The 22,176-nt window shown below is 42.6% G+C and overlaps 3 protein-coding genes across 3 annotated transcripts; 2 read left to right on the top strand and 1 right to left on the bottom strand.

Annotated features, from left to right (window-relative positions):
- On the bottom strand, positions 1-21,776 carry rb1 (retinoblastoma 1). The gene is made up of 27 exons (XM_080482978.1): positions 21,489-21,776; positions 20,990-21,110; positions 20,416-20,519; positions 19,961-20,095; positions 19,814-19,852; positions 19,684-19,733; positions 19,382-19,492; positions 19,055-19,200; positions 18,886-18,963; positions 17,753-17,862; positions 17,583-17,660; positions 15,030-15,117; positions 14,826-14,942; positions 14,680-14,736; positions 14,444-14,475; positions 14,227-14,303; positions 13,877-14,097; positions 4,857-4,972; positions 4,533-4,675; positions 3,880-4,025; positions 3,661-3,765; positions 3,453-3,566; positions 3,218-3,366; positions 2,816-2,846; positions 2,571-2,713; positions 1,517-1,563; positions 1-1,395 (listed from the first exon to the last, which is right to left on the bottom strand). Exons 1-27 carry the CDS (start codon positions 21,596-21,598, stop codon positions 1,325-1,327), a joined length of 2,739 nt encoding a protein of 912 aa, XP_080339104.1. The 5' UTR covers positions 21,599-21,776; the 3' UTR covers positions 1-1,324.
- Positions 6,325-9,854, top strand: lpar6b (lysophosphatidic acid receptor 6b). Its single transcript, XM_080482979.1, has one exon. It carries the CDS (start codon positions 6,801-6,803, stop codon positions 7,890-7,892), a length of 1,092 nt encoding a protein of 363 aa, XP_080339105.1. The 5' UTR covers positions 6,325-6,800; the 3' UTR covers positions 7,893-9,854.
- On the top strand, positions 11,827-12,783 carry LOC308121632 (lysophosphatidic acid receptor 6; the record flags this gene model as incomplete). Its single annotated transcript, XM_080482980.1, has 1 exon — positions 11,827-12,783. The coding sequence occupies one exon, from the start codon at positions 11,827-11,829 to the stop codon at positions 12,781-12,783; it is 957 nt and encodes a 318-aa protein (XP_080339106.1).
- Positions 21,777-22,176: the final 400 nt, after the last annotated feature.

Genomic DNA, 22,176 nt, shown 5'->3' with positions numbered 1-22,176 from the left:
ATGGTTTCAAGTGTCATTTATTTCAGTTAACGAGTGATTTTCTTTTTTTCTTTTAAAGTAAAACAGCCTCTTTATTTGAAATAGTTAGGGGAAACAATAGAAACCACCTAAAACAACAAACTATTTTTCGCGGGGTCAAAATACAAGTCAGTCAAACCAGCAGATCTACAACAAAGTGTATGTCATCCCACATCCTGAGCGACGGTGGACCAGGAGATAAAAACAACCTGTAACAAAACCACAGAGCAGAGTGAACCTCGTCACTTTGATCGGCGTGTTAGAACTCCACACGAGCTTTGGCTTCTGCGCGGCCCAAAAAAATAAAAATCAACACTTGGAGTCATGACAGTCCAAAACCTACACGTGGTAAACTTTATACAATAAAGTACAAAAAAAGAAGAAAAACAAAGTTCTTAGGAAATATGTGCATTAATTTCAAAACTCTGCTAAGTGGTATTTTACATTGAAGTGAAGTTTACATACAAATTTCCTGTTCGTTTACCTTTTTTTATTTTTTCCCTCCCAAAAAACAAACATGGTTCCTGCTTCCAGAAATCCCCCAATAATGTAACTGAGCGTATCAAAACATTATTAAAGTTCAGCGACATTAAAAGAAACTTCGCACTAATTTAGGATCACACAAAAAAGTAAACTTATTGAATCATGATTCACTTCCTGGAAGACTACGCCCGTAAACTGCACATACTCTGGATGTGTATAGATTCAGCCGCTTTTTCTTCGATGAACTAAGCTTTCAGAAGTTGTTGCATAAAAAGTGAAACGGCTCCTCGTCGACGGCCTATTTCTGTGAGTGATATTTACTCCTGATAGCAGGGTGTAATCGCGATTTAACATTTAAAATGTTTCATCATGATGGAGACATTTGAAATGTCAAAATCTGTAATGACAGTTTAAAAAAAAAAAAAGAAAAACCCCAGATGGTAGCAAAACTGTCGGTTATAGAAAACAAAAACCAGCTATGTGTTTGCGGCTCTCTATACAACTGAGGACATTAAAGAGAGCGAATAACTGGTTCCTCATGAGATCTAAATGAAGAGCATTCTTAAAAGCAAACATATCCTATAACTAATTAAATCCAAATGAAACGTCAATCATTATTTAGTAAAAACACTCAGATAAAGCCTCAAACAAAACAAAAACAAAAAGAGGAGAACGTCTTCTATATTCACATATAAATTCTCAAAGTTAAATACAAACTAAAATCGGACTCTAAATGTACAGAAAAGCTCGGTTTCACTTTGTGTGTGAACTTCCAAAAAAACCAAAACAAAAAAGCAAACAGTGCAGGTCAGTTCAGCAGCTTTTAGAGTTCCTCCTTCCTCGATTCCGCGTCTTCCTTCATCTTCTGCTCTTGCATGCGACTTCGGGTGGAATCTGCAGACACCAAACACAGGTCTGTTTGAGGCGCAGACACCCAAAATCCACCAGGCTGGTAATAAAACCACTGGGCGGCTAAAATGAAACGTAGAATACATCGAAATCTGCAGTCACTTACTCATCTCTGCAAGCTTCTGGATGAGCGCGGAACCTCCTCCAGATTTGCTGTAGAACAGAAAATATGATGTGAATGTTTATGAAGAGACTGTAGATATTAGTCACCCATCGCTGTGCATATATTTGTAGAACCCAGTCGCACTGATTATTTTTTTTTTTACATAGATAATCTGATACATTTTTATTGAAGCTGTGCTTTTAATCTTCCCACCGGTTCATTATTTCAAAACACAGACTCAACTCCAAATATTCAAAAGCCATCAGAACAAACATAAGGATCTTGTGAAAACAGAGCGGCCCACTCCGTCAAGGCGTTGTGCTGTTTTCATGTATTTATGAGCATTCTTGTTGAAACTGACTTGTAATTTGTGGAATATAACAAGAGGGTCATTTATTAAAAAAAAAACTCAGGCCCCATGTACACAACAATGAGCAACAATGTTTGAACAACATTTTTTTGCATATTCGTTTCAGAAAAGTTTTGCGTATTGTAGTTTTCATAGGACGCCACTAGAGGGGGCAATGAATGCTGTTCTTTTCCTGGTCTCATTGTCTGGTGTATGAAAAAAAAAAAATGTGTCTCCACATGTGATCCAATGGTGTGGTAAAGGTATACTTTCTCTGAGAGGCACTGTTAGGCCTCGTTCACATAACAATCCAAGACCCGGCGTGCTGCGTGCAGACTTCTGACAGACGACAAACAAGTCTGAATATTCAGGTTCTGCCAAGAGTCAGTGTTGTGCAAAACATTTGGCCGGCTAGCACAGAGAGAGAGAGTACAAGAGAACTGTCATATTCCATTGCGTGAATACTAAAAAAACTTTACCCTCAAAGTAAAATTGAATCACCTTATGATCATATTACTGTGTTATTAACTGTTACAAATGTTTTGGCTATGAGAAATACACAAGTCAGATTCTATCAATGGAGACCTGATAGGGCTGGAGCCAATATTCTAATATTGTTATTGATTCTAAGACTGAAGGATATGTTTTTGATACACCCAAAACTTAGAATCATTCAGTGTTGCAGCGACAGTCGGAGTTGTGACCAACCTGCCGTCGGCTTCATCCTGCCCGTCCACATCAAAGCGTAACCTCTTCAGGGGTTTTGGAGTGGAGCCGAGATCCAGGGTCCTCTTGAAGGAGCGGTCGCTGCTGTTGACCATCTGGTTGATCCTCTCAAAGCGGTTGGAATGCTGCATTTGGTCGCATAAGCAGAACGAAAAACGCTTCGAATGAGAAAACCAGGACAGGCACTGCAGGAAAGTTGAAACAGAGCTGATCATAAAGGAACTCACTCCAAAGGACTCTCCAATCGATACCAGCATTCTGAAAAGGGACAAAATCAATTTGAGGTCACCAATTTAACGAGCGAGGGATTCACAATGAAAATCAAGCAGACAAAATCCATTCAACCCCAAAACCAGGACGTTAAATAGCATGTTTGTCGCCATATTAGGTTTTAAAAGTGCTCAGAAGTGAAGCTGCACGGCAGCGCGTGGACATAATTACAAAGTCACAGCAAAGTCTTTGCGCCTTTGTAACCATCATGCAATTAATCACACTTTTCTTTTCTATTTAAGAACAAATACATTTGCTGGGAATGAACACAGTGTGCATGAAACCCAGTTTATCACAGTCCTCCAGGTGAAGAGCAAATCAACAATCACTGTGATCGGCCTCGAAGACGCCGGACTGACCTGGAGCGCGGCGTCATGATACCCGGAGACATGCGAGGGCTTTTCATCGGGGAGATGTACACGTTGTTGCTCCCGGGAACCCGCAGAGGGGAATTGGGGAACTTGTAGGGGCTGCGAGGTATTTGTGGAATCGGAGAGAGCGTAGGCGGCTGGAGAACAACAAACAACAACTGAAGTGAGGTGGGGTGCGCAGATCTCTGTGACAGTATAAGACGACAGCGAAGGAGAGTCTCACTCTGGTGGATGCATATTGCAGGATGTTGGTTTTCAGCTTCTGCATGAACACTTGATTGTAGAAAACAATAATGGAGTCATAGTGACCGTCAGCGATCAACACATGCTTGAAGGTCTGCAAAACAAAAGAGTCAAATAGTTCATATATATATATATATATATAAATATAAATGGAGTTTATGTACAATGAGTATAAAAGGTGGCGTCACCTCCTGGTTCGTGTTTTGCATGTTCTTGTATGACGTGACGATGGTCTTAAAGCGCAGGTCCACACTCTTCACTTTACATATGGCATACATGGCCGACATCATCAACTATGAGAACAAATACAAGAGTTGGGTAGGAAATAAAAACTCAGTAAACATGAGTGAAGAGCTAACACAGCTTGTGTCAAGCTGAGAGATTTGAAGGATAAGAATTAAAGTTACCTGGTCGAGGTGGCGGTCTCTCATCAGCTCGTACTCGTGCTGCAGAGTGTGCTGGAACAGGGTCCAGATTATGGGCTCCAGTTCGGGGTGGGAGGACAACAGGTAGGCACAGAGGATCTTCAGCCGTGTGTAGGCCAGGCGGTACACTACAGTGAGGAAAACCCACAGAGTGACAAAACCGCAGCCGCATGAAGAAAGGGACATTTGAAGGATTGCAGAAATAACTACATATTTCTATTTAGGAAAGGGCCAAAGAAATATGTACAATTGAAATGACTTTCTTCTTCTCATAACCTGTCAAACTAATAATCATCACTCATTTTGTATATTGGCCCACAAGGCACATGTGGTCCACAGCCCCACTTTTCTGGCCAGCCAGTCGGCCATATCTCCTGTATGGAATTGTGCAACTTGTGAAAAAAGCAAGCCGACAATTGTTATATTTCTTTTCATAGCAGTAGTCACACATTAAGGAATGATTTCAAGAAATGACATGAGTCAGGTCCAATGTTACAGTAAAGTTACGCAACCGACTTCAAAAGGAAACCGAGGGAATTTGTGTTTTCTTTCACTGAACAGTTTAAAAAGGAGGAAAAGTCTTTTTGTTTCATCAGTTATCTTGACACCAGATCAGCAGAAAACAAACATCTCACATTTTTTATAGAAGAGGCTGAGAGAGTTGGACTTGGGGAGTGGTGGAGTGAGGCTGGCAGCCTGAGAGGAGGCCTGGGAGCTGGGCGTGGCCGGAGACTCCGGAGGCGACACACGGACGCCCGGGTGCATGGGGGACAGATATCTGTGAAGGCAGAAGGACGAGTCATCAATACCATGCCTTAAAATTTCCATAATGTCAAAACAGGAGGGCGTCAGTTTAATGACTCAAAGTGATTTCACAACCGTGTAACGAAACCGGACGGGGTCTAGAAATCGGTGGTTTACTGGGAAGCGGCACTCAGGCGGGCTGCGGGGCGACTTACAGGTCGGCTGCTGTGTGGTTGTGCTGCAGCGGTTGGCTGAAACTGGCCGGGGTCTCCACCTGCTCCGCTGCTCCGCCCTCCTGCTCCTGTTTCAGCAGCTCAAACAGCGGGGAGCCCTGCAGAGACGGAAACACCAGTATTCATGGTCATGTTTCACCAACACGATTATCACTGCTGCCGATCTGTCAGCAGGTAGAAATGAAACACAATATCTCAGATATGATGATGAGACCATATTGTGTATTACATATTTGTTTTAGTTTGTTCATTTTAACAAAGTATTTTCCGTCGTACAGAAAACATGAAAATATAAAAATGTGAAGTAACACTATCTCAAGCATGTGACAAGTCATGTTTAATACTAATTTGAGGTTATTTGAACCAAAACGACCTTTCCGCTGTTTTAACAACGATACGAGATCTAATCAACAGTGAAATTGTTTTATATGAGAAAGTGCTTTCCATTATTGTTCATGCTGATGAATTAATCTCTACAGTATCTTCATCACTGAGATATACATCACAGTGCAGGAGAGATACAACATATTAACAGGCGAGGTGAGAAATCACAGAAAAACCTCACTGATTAGGAATCAACCAGTTTTCTTACGACTGTCAAACATGTCAAAATGAGCCGTTTCAACCAAAGAAAACTTAAATCACTGCCTCCCTCTGGCTGCTACACAACAGTACTGTAATCTGCTCACAGTCGTTTCTTCCAGGGAGAAAGGAAGTCAAGCTGATAATCAACCTGAAAATGTTTTTTTGTTGTTAATATAGAATCACTAAACATATCACTGCATTCACACACTGGCATCACACACTGGCATCTGTTTGTCCCATGACTAATTGATTAATCTTCCAAATCTGTATCAGCATATGATGTGTGAAATGACCAGCAAATTAAACCACGTTTTTATAGGATGAGAAAACATTTAAAATACTTGTTTCTCATGAAAGAACCTTCCAAAAAACATTTGCAATCATTCTTATTCTTGCTCACACAGTTAAGTTGACATTGCACAAAGGAGCAGCTGAGGCTGCACAAGGTTATCAACACATACGTGTGTGTGTGTGTGTGTGTGTGTGTGTGTGTGTGTGTGTGTGTGTGGGGGGGGGGTTCAGACTCAGCAGTGCTTACAGGTATAAACATGCCTTCAGCACATTCCTCAAGACTGACTTGTTACACCCCGCTGACGTAACTTACGCATTTCAAAAGTATACTTGTTATGCAAACTACATTTGGTGACGTAGAGTAAAATCAAACCCGTACGTGGATACCGACGACTCACACAAAATGTGTGATTATTAACAGTTGAAGGGGGGAAAAGCCCCTAAAATTGAAATACATGCTCGCAACCATGGAAATAAAAAGGTGAATATTCAAATGTCCCATTATTCAAATGTAAAGTGGCCGTGGGAGGACTTTGGCCCCGACTGAGGCGCCGCCCCGTGTTCCAGCAGTGCAGTGAGTTGTTTGAGTTGGGAGCTTCAGACTTTCAGGCTGCCGTGAGGTTTCTGTTCTACCACCGAGCGGGAGCAAAGCGACGATCATCACGGACCCCCGGGGCAGCTGGACGAGCACGCGGCGGGGAACAACAGGAGGGCAGAACCACTCGGCTGTACACAGAGTTGACTCCGTCCTCTCGGGAGAAAGACAGTTCTCCTGCCAAGCACAACTGGAGCTGCTGAAAACTTAAAAACGAGGATAACCGGATGAGCTGGGACGCCTTCACCAAAGCAAAATGGATGTAAAGGACTTTACATGCTGAACAAAAGCTAATTTGCCAAGTTGCGCTCTGCTTTCATTCCCAGCAGTTTCTAAGAACAAATTAGCTGGTGATACTTTGGGACTGTTCTCCTGAAGAGACGAGATGCACATTTTCTCTGCCCGTTGGTGGAATTAACAAGTAGAACTCCCAGCTGAGGACTGTTTCTGTGTGAATGTCTCTACAGCCACATGTTAAGATGTCTAATAGCACTGTTCAATACCCGTGCAATAAGACAGACGACTTCAAGTACCCCCTCTACTCCGCAGTGTTCAGCCTTGTGTTTGTCATGGGGTTTTTCTTCAACATGGTAGCTGTGTACATTTTCAGCTGTACGCTAAAGATGAGGAACGAGACCACGACGTACATGATAAACCTCCTCGTTTCGGACTCCCTGTTTGTCCTCAGTCTGCCTTTTCGGATTGTGTACTTCATTAAACGCGACTGGCTGTTCGGCAGCGTGCTCTGCAAGATCTCCGTGGCCCTGTTCTACACCAACATGTACGGCAGCATCTTCTTCCTCACCTGCATCAGTGTCGACCGCTTCCTGGCCATCGTGCATCCGTTTCGCTCGCAGACTTTCCGGACTAAAAGGAACGCCAAGCTGGCCTGCTGCATGGTGTGGGTGATGGTTCTTTCTGGGAGTGTGACCTCAGGGATTGTTTTGGACACCACATCCCCCAGCAATACAAACTCCACCTCAAAGTTTTGTTTTGAAAACTACTCAAAGAATCAGTGGAAATCAGAGCTGTCGAAGGTGGTGATGTTTATTGAGACTGTGGGTTTTATCATCCCACTAATGCTCAACGTCTTCTGCTCCGTCATGGTGCTGCGGACCCTGAGGAGCCCCCAAACCCTCACCCGTGGAGGGAACCTCAACAAGGGGAAGATTCTGCGGATGATCGCTGTGCATCTGTTCACGTTCTGTTTCTGTTTCATCCCCTACAATGTCAATCTGATATTTTACGCCATGGTGCGCTCCAAAGTGCTGAAGGGCTGCGACATAGAAGATGTGGTCAGGACCATCTACCCCATTGCTCTGTGCATAGCGGTGACCAACTGCTGCTTCGATCCAGTCATTTACTACTTCACTTCAGAGACGATTCAGAGCTCCGTCAAGCGGAAGTCTAAAGTGTGGCACAACGGCACAAAGCTACTGGACAGACTGCAAGGGGACAGCATGCAGAGCAGTCCCAGCTCAACGCTCAACAGACTGACCCTGAAGACTCTGCGGGAGAAGATGTTTGACAGCGAGTCCACAGTCTGACGTTGAGTAAACCAGTGAGTAAGGCCGGTGAAACTCGATTTGAATCACAGGTGGAAGCAGAGTGGCCATGAACCAATACAAACAAAGTGGTAACTAAGGAGTCACTCCCAGCTACCGGGCACACACAGACTTTAAAGGAAGCATTGAAAACAAGTGTGTGGCAGCAGAAAAAAACCCCGTGACGACACAAGGAAGAACGTACTCTTTCTAGTGAAATGACAGGCGGTGTTGCGTATATGTGACGAGCGTTAAGGACACTGTTACTGCAGTCGGACTCCTGAGAGCAGAAAGTTTCAGCTTTCACCAACCTGAACCAGTATTACAGCTGTTTAATAATATCTTACTGTGCAATTCCAAAGTGATTGTGATATTTGTGTCCACAGAAACATTTTCTACGCATTATCTGTATTCCTTAAGAGAATTAAATGTTTGGATATGAATTTCACTGCCTGTTTGATCAGGTGGGGTGTTGTGAGATGTTTGGTTCAGACAGTTAGAAATGAGCCTTTTCTTATTGGGTGCACCCAAATTATTTGTCTAGACTGATTAGTCATTCAAGCACAAACAATACTATGGTCGGCTAAATAGACAGAGATTAAGTTTCCTTTTTTGTCAAATGTATGAATTACAGGCGTGGCGATTAAAAAGAAAGCTGTGCCGCACTGATGCTGACCATTCATGAGACAAATCTGAATCGCTAAACAAAACATGAAAGCATATCCATCCCTGCATGTGCACCAAAACTGAAACAGAGAAATCAAACTCACTGACTGCACCTTAAATAGAGCTAAAATATGAAGACTGAGGCCACTTTCAGGATTCCAGCTCTGTGCAAATCACATTGGATTGGAAGTAAATAACGCGCTTTAGGAGAAAAGTTCCAGCTGTGACTCGGTGATATTTACATTCAAATTGAGTAAACAAAGAAATGACAAGACTGTTTATATGTGCCCTCCATCGTTCTAATGGGAGCAGAACTAATTACAGAAACTAATAAAACGTCACCTCTATTATTTCCATTGACCTTATTTATTGTAAAGAAAACAATTAGGTAATGACACATACCTGGTCATGGGTCAGCTGAGCAATTTTCCAATAATCCTTTTGTCTCTCAGAATCACTTTAATATCACTTATAATCACTTTATCTTGACCAAAATACATCTTTTTTTTTTGTCAAAATCCAAATATTTACGCCGTGACAGTCACTGCATTAAAAGCACACCTAGAAACCTAAATGACTGCATTGGTGCGACTAAAACCGAGCTTTACATTGGATGTACACACATTAGCTGGACTGAAATCAAAACGCATGCAAATAATGCAACTGAAAGTCGATCTACTCCTGCAGACATACAAAGAAGTCAGACTGAAACATGCACAGCCGAATAGGTTGTAGAAAGGGAAGCAGGAGCTCAGAAAGCAAAACTAGACCAAGAAAAATGGTAGAGCCGATATGTGAATCATAAATGATCCACGAGGGGAAGGAGCGCACCTTGCCACTTCAACAATACATTGATAACACTCTTCAGTAGGCGTATCGGATTATATGAAAGGATTATACGGCTTAAATTGCAGATGAAAACATACTGTACTGAGTATCTCAGCACGGTTGGAAAAAAGGCAAATACTGTTTTGCTTGTGGAAGCTGCGTTCTGCAACATGGAGCACTGCTGCATTCCTCTGAAGAGGTTTGCCTGAGGGTCTGCCCTGACAGGGGAAAACTCACCGCCGCCGCCACCGCTGCTGCTGCTGCTGCTGCGATGGTGAGACCGGCTGTTAAAAAGTAACGCAGACGAGCAACGACATGCCTCTAGCTGGAGAAGAACGTCGACAAAATAGAGCACGGAGGCTGAAAAGTATTTGGCATTCGACCAGTTCTTACTCCAAAAATCTTCCCCGAGCTGGAATACACCGCTCATAAACATACTGCAGCAGATTGCACGCTGTGTTGCAACTTTGTTAACCGAAAAAAACGAACAAAAAAAAAAAAAACGGTTACCTCAACTGAACTGTCAGACTGTAAATGTGGTGTGCATTGAATAATCTGATGTACACAAGTGTTTGCGTAACGCCTGTATAGTGCAGTTTTAAACACATATTTCACAGAAGAATGTAAAAGTTGGTTGTCCGTGTGCTGAAATCCATGTCAACGTTTCCTCTCCTGAGGGCTCCAGACCCAACGCTGAATATAAAGTTACACCATCAACTGCATGATAACGGCTATATCTATTCCCACATTATACAACTACCCCTCTATCAGTTGGCAGGAAAGTATAGTTAATCATCAACTCCAATTACTCGGGTTTGTTTTTAACAAGAAGTCGTAAACACGACTCCTGCCATCCAGGTAATGAAACAATCCCAGGCAGCTTTAATGGGCTCGAGGTGAAAGAAACACTTGTCAACATCCGCCAATCCTCCACCGAACTATGACATCTGAATTTTTAAAGCTCCCTAAACAAAAGAACTCTATTTAAAATGGGCAGCCACAGTATGTGGGGCAGGAGATGTGGAGGGAGAGTGACCGTGACCTGTGTGAAGGCTCTGATCATCAGCATGTGCACTGCCAAAGTGTCCTGACTGGAATATACTATCTTTATCTTTACTCCGGCGTTACGTTGATCCTGATAAAAGGTGGGTCAAGTTTTATTCACAGTGATACTCTGATTGCATGTCCTTTTTTTTTTTTAACAATCATTACACAATGGATTACGACAGGGTTGATAAAAGTTTTATTATTCTAGCAATAATAGTGGAATAATAGTATGTTTGAAATGGATATTTGCTCAAAAGTAATGAAACATATGCAATTGAATAAGTCATTGAACCACTGCACGGTATGCAACTGCAGTTTCAAGCTTATTTTTTTTAATCCAATTTTGACATTTATGGTTTTATTGGGAAAGAACCGTTGATAAATAGATTAATAAGAAATTCATGGTTAAGCATTAAAATATAATCATATAATTAGAAGTATATGGGTGTTTGGTGTCAACAAAATGGAAAATCCTGATCAGGATAATATAAATCTATCGAACCATATTCAGATTCAGGCCGTCCTCGAAACTGACTGAAAGGGTATTTGACAGGATATTTGCTATACAATTTGGTAAATTGACACCTTGGAGAAGTTCAACAAAACTCCAGTTTATGAGCTACACTAAAAGGGGATTTAAAATGTTAATAAAAATGACATTGTGGGCTGCTTCTTTATTTTTTACCGTGTAATGAAACCTAATGTTTGCGCGCTTTATGAGAACAGGAAGCTCTGCTTAAAATGCAATTTGCTCCCTGTAATGTTCAGCTGACGGATGGTACGAGTACTCACGCTATTAACGTAAGTACACAAGTTCCATAATGACTGAGAAAAGACAACTGGAGGTAAAAGTACCGATTCAACTTATGTTACTTAAAAAAAAAAAGATATAAAATACAATACAATATAAAATACATTCCATTTTAAACTTTTATTCACTTAATTTTATTTATGAACTCCTGTTACTTAATAACTTTAAAAGTTTAACTTCTGCAGTTTCAGTAGTAATAACTTTAGTGTTGCACTGCAACTCCGAAACAGCCTCAAAAGTTATAAGGGAGTCAAGAGCCCATTAGTAGAATATAATTAGGATAAAGTACAGATATTTGTGTTCAAAAGTAGAGTAAAAGTGCAAATTTGTCAGGAATAATGAAACCTAAGTCAAGACACTTGGAAAAAAACTAAACAAGTATGATAATAATGTAAAAATAGGTTACTTCTCTTCTCTTACTCGTACTGTATCGGTCTGTGGATGTCACAGGTTTGATGACAGCAGTAGGAACTGAGAAACCTGAGAATGCGCTACTTTCTTTCATCATGCGCTCACGTTCCGCTTGTTGATCTCCTGCAGATATGAGAGCGACGCAGTGAAAGTGTCGGGGGTTGATTTTCAGACATGGAGCTGGTGAACATGACTGATCTGATTGCAAAACCGACTTCGCTTATGTCCAACTGTACCGTGGACACAAGCTACCGCTTCACCTTCTACCAGGTGTCCTACAGTGTCATCTTCCTGCTGGGACTGGCCTCCAACAGCTTGGCTGTACGCAGACTGTGTCTCTCCCCCTGCACCATGAACAGCACGGCCATTTACATGGTCAGCCTGTCGACCGCCGACTTGTTTTTCGTGATCTCTCTGCCTCTGAGGATCTACTACTACCACCAAAAGGCTCGGGCCTCCAGCTGGACTCCTGGCGCGGCGTACTGCCAGGTCACCTTCATCGTCAAATACATCAGTTTGTATGGGGGCATCTTCTTCCTGGTGTGTATTGCTGTAGATCGTTACTTCGCGGTGGTGCGCCCCCTGGCCTCGACGGTGCGCCGGCTGCGCGTGGCCCGGGTGGTGAGTGGAGGGATCTGGTGCCTGGTGCTGGGGCTCAGCGTCGGCCTGCCGCTGCTGCGCTCGGCGGCTGCCCATCAGAGTCAGCCGTGCCTGCTGGACCCGTCCTCGCACCGCCACCGCACCATCATCCTCGTCGCCCTGGGCTTAGTGCTGGCCGCGTTTCTGCTGCCGGCCCTGCTGCTCCTCTACAGCTACTGCAGAGTGCTGCGTGTGCTCAGCCGGCCGAGACACCGCTGCCGCAGCCGTCGGCGCACACTGAGGGTTATCTACTGGGTGCTGGGGGTTTTCTTACTGTGCTTCCTCCCCTATCACGTCAACCTGCTGGGGTTTACTCTCACACACGTGGGGCTGCTGCCCCACTGCGGCCTGGCCAAGGTCACCAAGGCCGCGCACCCCATCGTGCTTTCATTGGCCAGCTTCAACTGCTGCCTCAACCCTCTCGTCTACTACTTTTCCAGCAGCCTGGTGCACAGGGAGGCGCCCAGCCGTGGAGGCAGTGGCAGCCAGTGACGACAAAAAGCCTTTTATTTAGATTCAAAAATGATAGTTGGTGAAGAGAAAAAGCACTGCAGTGTTGGTCTCATTTATACAACAGAATAGTGGATTTTAAAGTGAAGGTTGAACTTGGGAGGTACCAGCAGGATATTATCCTTTTTATTATTTGATAAGAAATCTTCATCGAAAATAAGTGGAGTGTAAATCAACTTTGGTGAAAAAAAATGGAGCAGTAAAGAACACTTGCAGACTACGTCAGAGATTTACATGAAATCTTAATATCAAGAAGATCATTTCTTAGTTACCACGACAACTGTCAACAATATCTTAACCCTATCTAACATGATATTCTACGTATTTAACCAAAACTCACAGCATGGTGTGCTTCATGACATTTGTGCGTCAAGGGGACGATGTGGTTTATTCTCTGTGACGGGGAGCTCACCCTCCCACACGGTAAAAATCCCTGCAGTAGACCTCAACTTTGTAAATTGTCAGCCCCTCTGGTAGTGACGTCGTACATTCTGCGAGCCCCGCCGTTCTCTAAACAAACACCAGTACCGCTGTCTCAGTGTCCACACTGTTTAAATTAGCAAATATACTTGCAGTCATTTGTTCGCCTGCAACTGTTAGGCTAGAAAATCAGAGTAATAAAAAAAGCTTCTGTTGCAATTTGCTCTCTTCAGGCAAAAAAAAAAAAGGGGGCAAGTGATTGCTGCAATATGGTAATGCGTGTGTGTGTACCAGCGCTGTGCAGCAGCAGGTTAATGTTCACTTTCATGTCTTGATGACCCTGGAGTGTCGGTGTAATTCTTTTTCCTGGTGTTTTTTAACATATGCAAATTGTATTTGTGAAATACTGAGACGAAAGGAGATTTTACATATTTGGTCAATATTAAACTATAAAACTTCTGGCTTACTCTACGGAGAAGCTTATCAAACAATATGTATGCATGTGACAATATAAGGAGTCACTTTGGATTAAATAGTAAATGTGTACATTGTTCTTCTCCTGGACTTGTGAATAATATTCCGATTGTATTCTGAATCTCAGGCCTTCAAGTGAGAACGCATGAATCGGGGATCGCAACGAGAGTCAAAAACTGACCGTCCTCCATGCGATCCGCTCCATGATGAGGTTCTCGCAGGTCTCCAGGTGTTTGATGATGTTTTTGCTCAGAGTGGGGTCGGCCTTGATGAAGCTCTCGATGACTTTGTAGAAGTCGAAAGCGGCGAGGTCGAACACGTTCAGGATCCAGGGGAAGCACACGTCTCGGTCGGCTGCCTCGCCTCCTCCGAGGTTGTACCCTCCATTTTTGAAACTGCTCACTGTCCACACAGAGCATCAGAACTCGTCACGCATAAAAGCAAGTGTCAACGTGTATCTGTATTGTGCAACACGGCTGTGTAACAGAGTGGCATGTGAATAAGATTGGGGGGGGGGGGGGGGGAGATCACCTCCATATGTTGCCATGACCACCTCCAGAGCGCAGGCCAACAGTGACGTGTGGAATGTGGAGTTATTGAGGAGTTTACTGGAGAGGAAACCACATCATTCGATCCATATCAAAACCAGACAAAGTGTGTATTAACTTACAATGTTCAATTGACACGTGGCTGACTCCATGCCCACACGGTCAGGACTCACATCGCTATTGGTTGGAAATAAAATTACCTGAAATTCTGCACCGACAGGCGCTTCTCCTCCTGCAAGATAAAAAAAAAAGACTAAATGAATAATTTGGCGGATGACAAACTGCCTTTTAGTAACTTTCTAAACTGCATCAATATAAAATATCGAGCATGATGTATTTTAAAACTCCACTTTCCAAAATGAATTAAAAGACAAAACGCAACATTTTGAATAAAACTGTTGACAGATGCGAAATAAGAGGACTAAATTGACTGTACCGATTTCAGCATCGCCTCCATTACTTGGTAATACTTTTTGACACCGAGGGAGAATCTCTGAAAGACGAAAGTAATCCAAGTCACTTAAAAGAAACGGAACGTTATGACCAAAGTTCCTGCTTTAGTTCCTGGGGAGAGGGGCTTACCTCCCGGCCGTACACCACGCAGTGTGGACCAACTGCCTGACCAAACCTTTGGCTGAAAACCTGCCCGAGCGTCTCCAGACGTTTCCGCACGTCCTGCGTCGGGTCCACGGTGCATTGCTGAGGTCGCAGGGAGAAAAAACACCAGTAATTTGAAGTAATGTGCACGTTCATCGGGAAGTTCCGTCTGTGTTTCGAGAGACCCACTTTGAAATACGTTGCCAGGTTGGTCGACGGCTGGTCCCCGGTGGACGTTAGGTCACCCCTCAACATCTGAATGGAGGTCATGGCAGCTCTGAGGAGATAAAGAGAAAGAAAGAAAAGCAGTAAGCAACAAGAAAGACAGAGCTTAATAGCAAATTTAGAAAGGATACAGTTGGTTGGCAATAAAGAATCTCCAAAATGACAAAAACAGGATTGTTTTTACTTTCACAGGATTTCTTAGCATTCCGGGTATATTTTAAATTTTTTTTAAATTGAAATGAACTGAAACACTCCAAACTCCAATATGAATATTAATGCATTCATTCATTTCCTCTCAAATGTTTAATAATATATTCTGCCTGGCATAGTAAATGGCTACTAAAACTAGTGTTTTTAGCTGTAAAAGTTGGGATGAAAAGAAGAGGTACCCATCATTTCTAATTCAAATGACATGCTGAGGTAAGACCATCTTTTTACATGAAGTCCGTTTGTAATCTTGTGCATCTTTTTTTTTTTTTTATATCTTTTTATTAGGTTTTTCGACAGACAGACAGTAGGCATCACAACAGCAAAAAAAGAACGTTTACAGTTGGTGCAGAACTAGTTCACAGGAATTGAGGTAGAAAGGGTACATAGATATGAGCAGAACGTGGCAGCCTGACACAATGTCTATAAAATAAGGTAAAGTGTCTGTAGTTTAATCCCCCTAAGCCCCAGCCCTCCACCCCCCTCCCCACCCATTATTAGCCACCAGAACACAGCACGTCCCACGTTCGCACGGACGCACACACATAAAAAAAAATTAAAAAAAATAAAATAAAAAATTTAAATAAAATGAAAAAATAAAAATAAAATAAATTAAGAAATAATAATTAAATAATAATAGTAAAAGAACACAAATAAAAGGAGAGAAAGACAGAAGAAATAATAACAATAATAGTAGTGGTAAACAGAGCGGAGAGAGACACCTCAAGGGGTTACATCACTAACTTCAGGGGTTAGGTCAATATTTTTCACATGACTCAGCAGGGGATTCCAGATCTCCCGAAAGGTTCCGAGAGATCCCTTCAAAGAATTCTTGTGCATCTTTTGGTTGTGACTGAAATGCTCTTAAACTATTAAAAAAATAAAGCCTAATCTGTTACCACAACTTTATGTTTTAAATTAAATTAAATCAAAGAAGCCGTTTCACAAGCTATACGTGGCTGCAGGTCGTCAATATTTAAACTCATGATCGCCACAAAGTTACTTTCTAAGCATTTATACCATCGTCATTCTGATCCATTGACTTTACAGCAGATTGAACTTCATCCAGGTCTTTCAATGTGAAAGAAATGCAACAAGCTGAGGCAATTTAAATTGTACCAGTTAGTCATTTTATGACTTTAATTTGTATTCATTACATTTACATCACCCACAGTTCTGAAAAGTGAAAATATAAGTCCATAACAAGAACCCCGCATCCATGCATGAGAAAACACTCTTCTTATAGAACTAAACAGAGATAACATGCGTGAATGATTTTCCCTTTACTTGCTTAACGTAAATGTGGCTGGAAAACACCTTGTTTTTTTGTGACCCCTGAAATTAAAAGAAACTACACCGAGGAATATCACCATACTTTTTAATGGAGCTGCCCAAATGATCCAAAACAACTGAAAACACGGTTGGAAATGTATGCTCTCTGACATTATTTTGTATATCGACTTTACACCTGAGGGACCTGGAGGAAATTACACACACCTGATAATTCATTTCTTACAACAAAAAAAAAAAAAAAAGGGGGGGGGGTCCATAAGTGTCTCGGAGGAACCGACACTGCTTTTCACATTGGACATGTAGATGTATTCACAATGCAAAATGAACTAAAGGGGTAATTTTAGTCACTGATGATGATTAAAACCTCCAGATTTTTCATTGACTTTGTTTGCAATATTATTACATTGTTTTCTTGTTTCTTCTTTTATTAACTGAATAAAAGCCCGTCTCGTTAATGTTTAGACTGAATCCCACATCAGATTAATTCACACTCAATTGAATATTTGGCGTCTTAATTTAATGCGTTGCATTTTATTGTTTCTTTGCTTCTGTTGATTTTTGTTTCCCCCACTGCGGTTGTTGTGTATGTGTTTACAAAATGATTAATTACATTAATTTAAGTATACAAACTTTTTCTGCGTCTATGAATTCCCGGGTTCGCCCACGTCTCACACACAAGTTCTGTTTAAACTGTAGAGACACCTTCGCACACCTTGTGATCATGATACACTTGTCAGACAACATCACTCCTGCTGAACCACGCGAGGCGTTTAATTAAAGTCAAAGGCTGAGATTTGTTCTAAAATGGATGTGAAAGTTGGTTTCAACAATGTGTGAATTCACTTTAAGACTTTAAGATAAAAGTGACTTAAGTGTAAAGTCGGGCATGGTAAGAGGGAATCTGGGAGAAGTCACCAGTGCACAGGATCTTCTGTGGGCCGGAGAAATATGGCTGAAACCAAACACGGCGCGTTTTAGGTGAACCCTTTTAAAAGCTTTGCACGACGGGCTGCTGACCTGATGGGCGTCTGAGGAGGGACGAGCGACCCCTCTTCATCCGACAGGTTCTTCTTCGGCGTTCTCTCCACCTGAGATCTGAAAGTGGGAAGGAGTTATTCAGCGTTTCCCCCGACAATATTTTCCATAAAATGACACCGAAATGCTGAATACTGAGGGAGAGGAATTACATCTGGACTTTTGGTGCAAAAACAGTTTCGTCTCCGTCGAAAAACAGCCGCCCGTCAATGTCTCTGCTCTTGAGGTAGTGCTCTTCATACAGCCGGTCAGCGTCATTCACCTGTGTCGAACAACACAGTCAGAGGTTCCTTCTATCTAACGTACAGATCGAAACCCAACAGTTCATTTGGTAACCGGAATCTCTAAACTGTCCCCGTGTGTTTGCTCTGTGATGAACTGGACGACGTGTCCAGGTTGCACGCTGCCTTCATACACAGTCGGCTGGTTTCAGCTCAGACCCCCACAAGAAGGAGGAACCAATGGATGAATGTTTGTAGTCCCTGTCTGTGAGCTGTTAATTAGCAGAATTGGATTTAAGGCTTTGTTGGTATTACAAAATAACAACCTCCTCTTGCTGTGTAAGAACACTATTGATGAGGATGGCAAAAAGACGTCACACTTCACAATCTGTATGTGTTCGATGTGAAGTAACTTCTGCAACATAAACGTACTCACATTTTACCCGGTGGCATTTATTTTGCATTTAAGCCGGCGAACACATCAAAATAGACTGAATGTGGACTTTCGAAAGAAGTTCTTCAAACGCTGGACTAGAGGTCGTCTGGATTAAATCATTTCTTGAAAAATGTTTGTCATCTCGACCAACAAGGCGGCACAATATATGACAAATTCATATCGTCATAAGTTGACCTGATATCGTGCAGCCGTAGACCGAGAGGCAAATCGTTTAATTTATCCGAGCTGATTTAGGACTTTTTCCCCCCACTTTACGCAGACCCTCAATTCAAAGCAAAAATCTATAAGGTGAGATTCGCAAAATATTTACACAAGTCACTTAAATGAATAACGCGCACCATCTGTCCACATTAAAATAAACATGTCCAGCGCCGTTCGACGTGTCGACCTCAGCAAACAGCAGCACCCGGTCTCTGTTGTTTCAATACCTGCCCCCGCAATATGTTATCGCCCCACACTACAAAGAATCCCCTGCTTGAATACACAGTTTCCTGACACCACGTATGTGAGAACAAACATGAGGCAGCAGCAAAGCAGGAAGAGATAACCAATGGAAACAGTGAGCATGATCAAACAATGCAGCTGATGGCGTGACCATCGGGCCTACCTGAGGAAAGTCCGAGGATCTTGAGAGATCCATCGAGTCGAGAAAAGCCGTGAAGCTGGTATGATAAACGTTCTTAACCTGCAAAATGCAATTGAAAGAGATTACATGAGACACAAAGAAGCTTAGGAGGCTTGTGTTTGTACGAGGGCCGTAAGAAGACAGCGCAGACCTCTTCGGCATTGCAGTCGTTCTCTTTGCACAGGGTTTCAAGGAGCTGCGCGTCCAGCTCTGGCTCAGGGGCTCGCGACTTGGCTTTGCTCTGGTTACGACGAGATATCCGTGTGGGGGGACTCTGAACTTTGCTGATGGCTGATTCTGAAAGAATCAAAAATCTCTAAATCTCCAAGGACCATTATACTTTCCATTCAATAAAGTTGAGTTTTTCCAACACTATCATTTGTACTACCAGAAAAGGATGCTTGACTTCACGTTTACCGATGACGAGTCCTTAAAAGACAAAAAGACAGAGGCGAGAGAAAAGGACTCTGAAGCTTACTGTAAAGAGGCTGCAAGAGGTCTGGAGAGCAGCGCTTGATGAATAACTCCAGCGTGCAAAGCAACAACTGGAATGATATGACCAGGTCATCCTCCATCTGCAGGGCCCTTCCTACAGACAGAACATGACAAACAACAAAACTGTAACCAGAAACTTTTTCCAATAAATTATATCGCTCCAGCGGAGCACGTAAGAGGAAGGAAAAGAATGAAATGAAGATGGAATGACTGAAAAGTATTTTCACTAAGGGTGTTATCAGCTTGTTTTTGACATTGTTCATACATTTAAAGTGCCCAACCTACCTTTAGCCAAAAGGAACATTGTCCAGCACGCCCGCAAAGTTTCCCTCTCCCTGAAACACGAGAAAGCGAAACGTCAGAAAAACGACTGACAACACCCCCCCAACCCCCCACAGAATGGTCTCAAACTTACCTGCCATCAGAAGTCAAAACAAAGATATTCTTGCACATCCTGAAATAAAACAGTTATGATGATCGGTTACAACTTTGCCACAAGCAGTTTCACAAACATCCAGCATTCTGTGAGATGTGTATATCTATATAGAGTGTGTTGACTCACTTTTCAAACCTCTGGTAAAGAGCGAGCATCACCTCGTACTTCTTCTCAAGTCGCGCCAGTGCCGAGGTCACATTGGTACTAATTGTGTCTAGATTCACGTCCAGCTTCCTCACCACGCTCATGAACTGTGTCACACTGCAAAAAGAAAGATTACATTTCTGATCAAACAAGAAAAACAGGAGCAAAACGCTGAACCTATTGAATTGCTTCCAGTAAATATTTGTTTAGTTTCTTATTCATTCAGGTGGATTTTAACTTTAAGCACTAAATGCATCTATGAACCCCCCGCCCCCCCACTAAAAAACACTCTTAATTGAAAATCCACACTGCAGAACAGTTTTCCATCTTCAATGAAAGTCACCGCAGCTGTATTTGACATCTATTCAAATCACAAACATGGCGCCCAAGCAGTTGTCTCAAGAAGCGAGTTCAAGTCAAACACAGAGAGCACTTACTCCAGACTGACGGCTTTCAAAACTTGAGTCAAGGTGAAGCAGGCGACGTCCATGTCTATCACAGAGACAAACAGGCAAGCACCCCACAGCCTTTTCTGACTGTCCTGAAACCAAACATGCAGAAAAAAACATTAGATAGATGTTTTTAGAGTAGCCTTGTCACTAATTTTCAGCCAAAATATCTGACTTCAATCGCATGCAGGTCAGTTTCCGGGGCCGTATTCTACTATTGTTTCATTTCAAATAATAGTCACAGAATTGAAAAGGGAATAGATGTTATTGTGGAAGTACATGGGATAGGAATTTAAATGTCGTGAACGGGATGGAAATGTATTTAAATGAGTGCAATGTAAAAGAGTTAAGTATTGCTTTAAGCTATTAAGATTTGATATGCATGTTGTCTCCTATAATGTTATTTCAATAAAACTACAAAAAGGACCATCAACATAGTGAAGGTTTGGTTGTAAGGACATGTTCATAAACACAACACTGAGTAGTGTTCATGGTGGATACTTCCAAAACTGCTGAAAACCAACACACGTGTAAAGTCCATGAAATAAGTAGAACTACATACAGTCACATCGTCCATAGACTCCTGCACAGCTTTCCACAGCGTCCAGGAACGATCACACACCGGATCCGTCACATGGAGGCTCTTGCAGAGGGAAACAAAGGCTGCATCTTTGTCCTTGTGTCTGGAGAGAAAAACAGAAACGATCATGAAGCACAACAGACTCCATGCTGAGTGGATGACAACAGTTAGCTTTAGCCGAGTGGGACCTGGTGTGTTTTTCACATTATGACAGTGTTACAGTTCATGTTACTACCAATACTTAATAATCATACTCTGGTGAGGGTCCAGAGACACGGACATCGTGAATTTAAGGTTCTGATTTCAGGCCTTGCTGGTTATTTAGCTTCACAGCCACACGAGCTAGTTAGCAGGAGTAATGTGTGTCGACAGACTGGTTGATAGTGAGGCCACGGTGTTCACTGCAACCAAATAATCAATCAGGTTTGCATCGCCTTGATAAGTTAGTTTGACTCGTGTGAGGCAACATGACTTTTCTTACTTTTTCACAGATAACTCTGGACTCTCCTTCTTGTCTGCAGACGCACTTTCAGCACCGGACTTCGGCTCTTTGCTGTGGCTCGTCCCAGAGTGGCGTTTCTTAGGTGGCATCTTGGTGTCCCGTCACCTAACGGCCTATTTAAATAGCTAAAAACAAAGGCGCGCCTGGAAAGTTTTAAAAAATATATTTTTTCTGAGTTTAAATCCCACTACACGAGTGCTGACACAACAATACAACAGAACCCGACCGACTTCCTCAACTGGACTGCAGTGGACGCTCGTTTTCTATTCCGGAAGTGCGCGGTGGGGTGACTGTGAGGCGGTGCTGAGATGTCTTGTACCGCTCCACCGTCTATACGACGCCAGCCACTAAGTTTTTAGTGCTCACTTATGTCTGTTGTCCATTGCAAAGTGTTGATGTTTACATTATATGTCTGCTCGATAACGTCATATTCATCCTAAACCAATTGTTGCAGTGGACAGATAGCGGGTTGAGCGGGACAGTGGCACCACGTGACATGGAAAAACGAACGAACCCAAACTCCTGGGTGGAAAACGCGGGAAAGAACTACGTAACATCCGTTGATTTGCATTTATGCCGCCAAAACGTGAGGCATTTGGAAAACAAATCCAGTTTTTCTATGCAGTTTACTAAAATTACGCAAAGGCGGCAACGTACATCGTATCCG

The sequence above is a fragment of the Lipophrys pholis genome, assembly GCF_963383615.2.
Source record: "Lipophrys pholis genome assembly, chromosome: 16".
NCBI lineage: Eukaryota > Metazoa > Chordata > Actinopteri > Blenniiformes > Blenniidae > Lipophrys > Lipophrys pholis.
The sequence above is the reverse complement of the archived record's forward strand: the minus strand, read 5'-3'. Positions and strand labels throughout refer to the sequence as shown.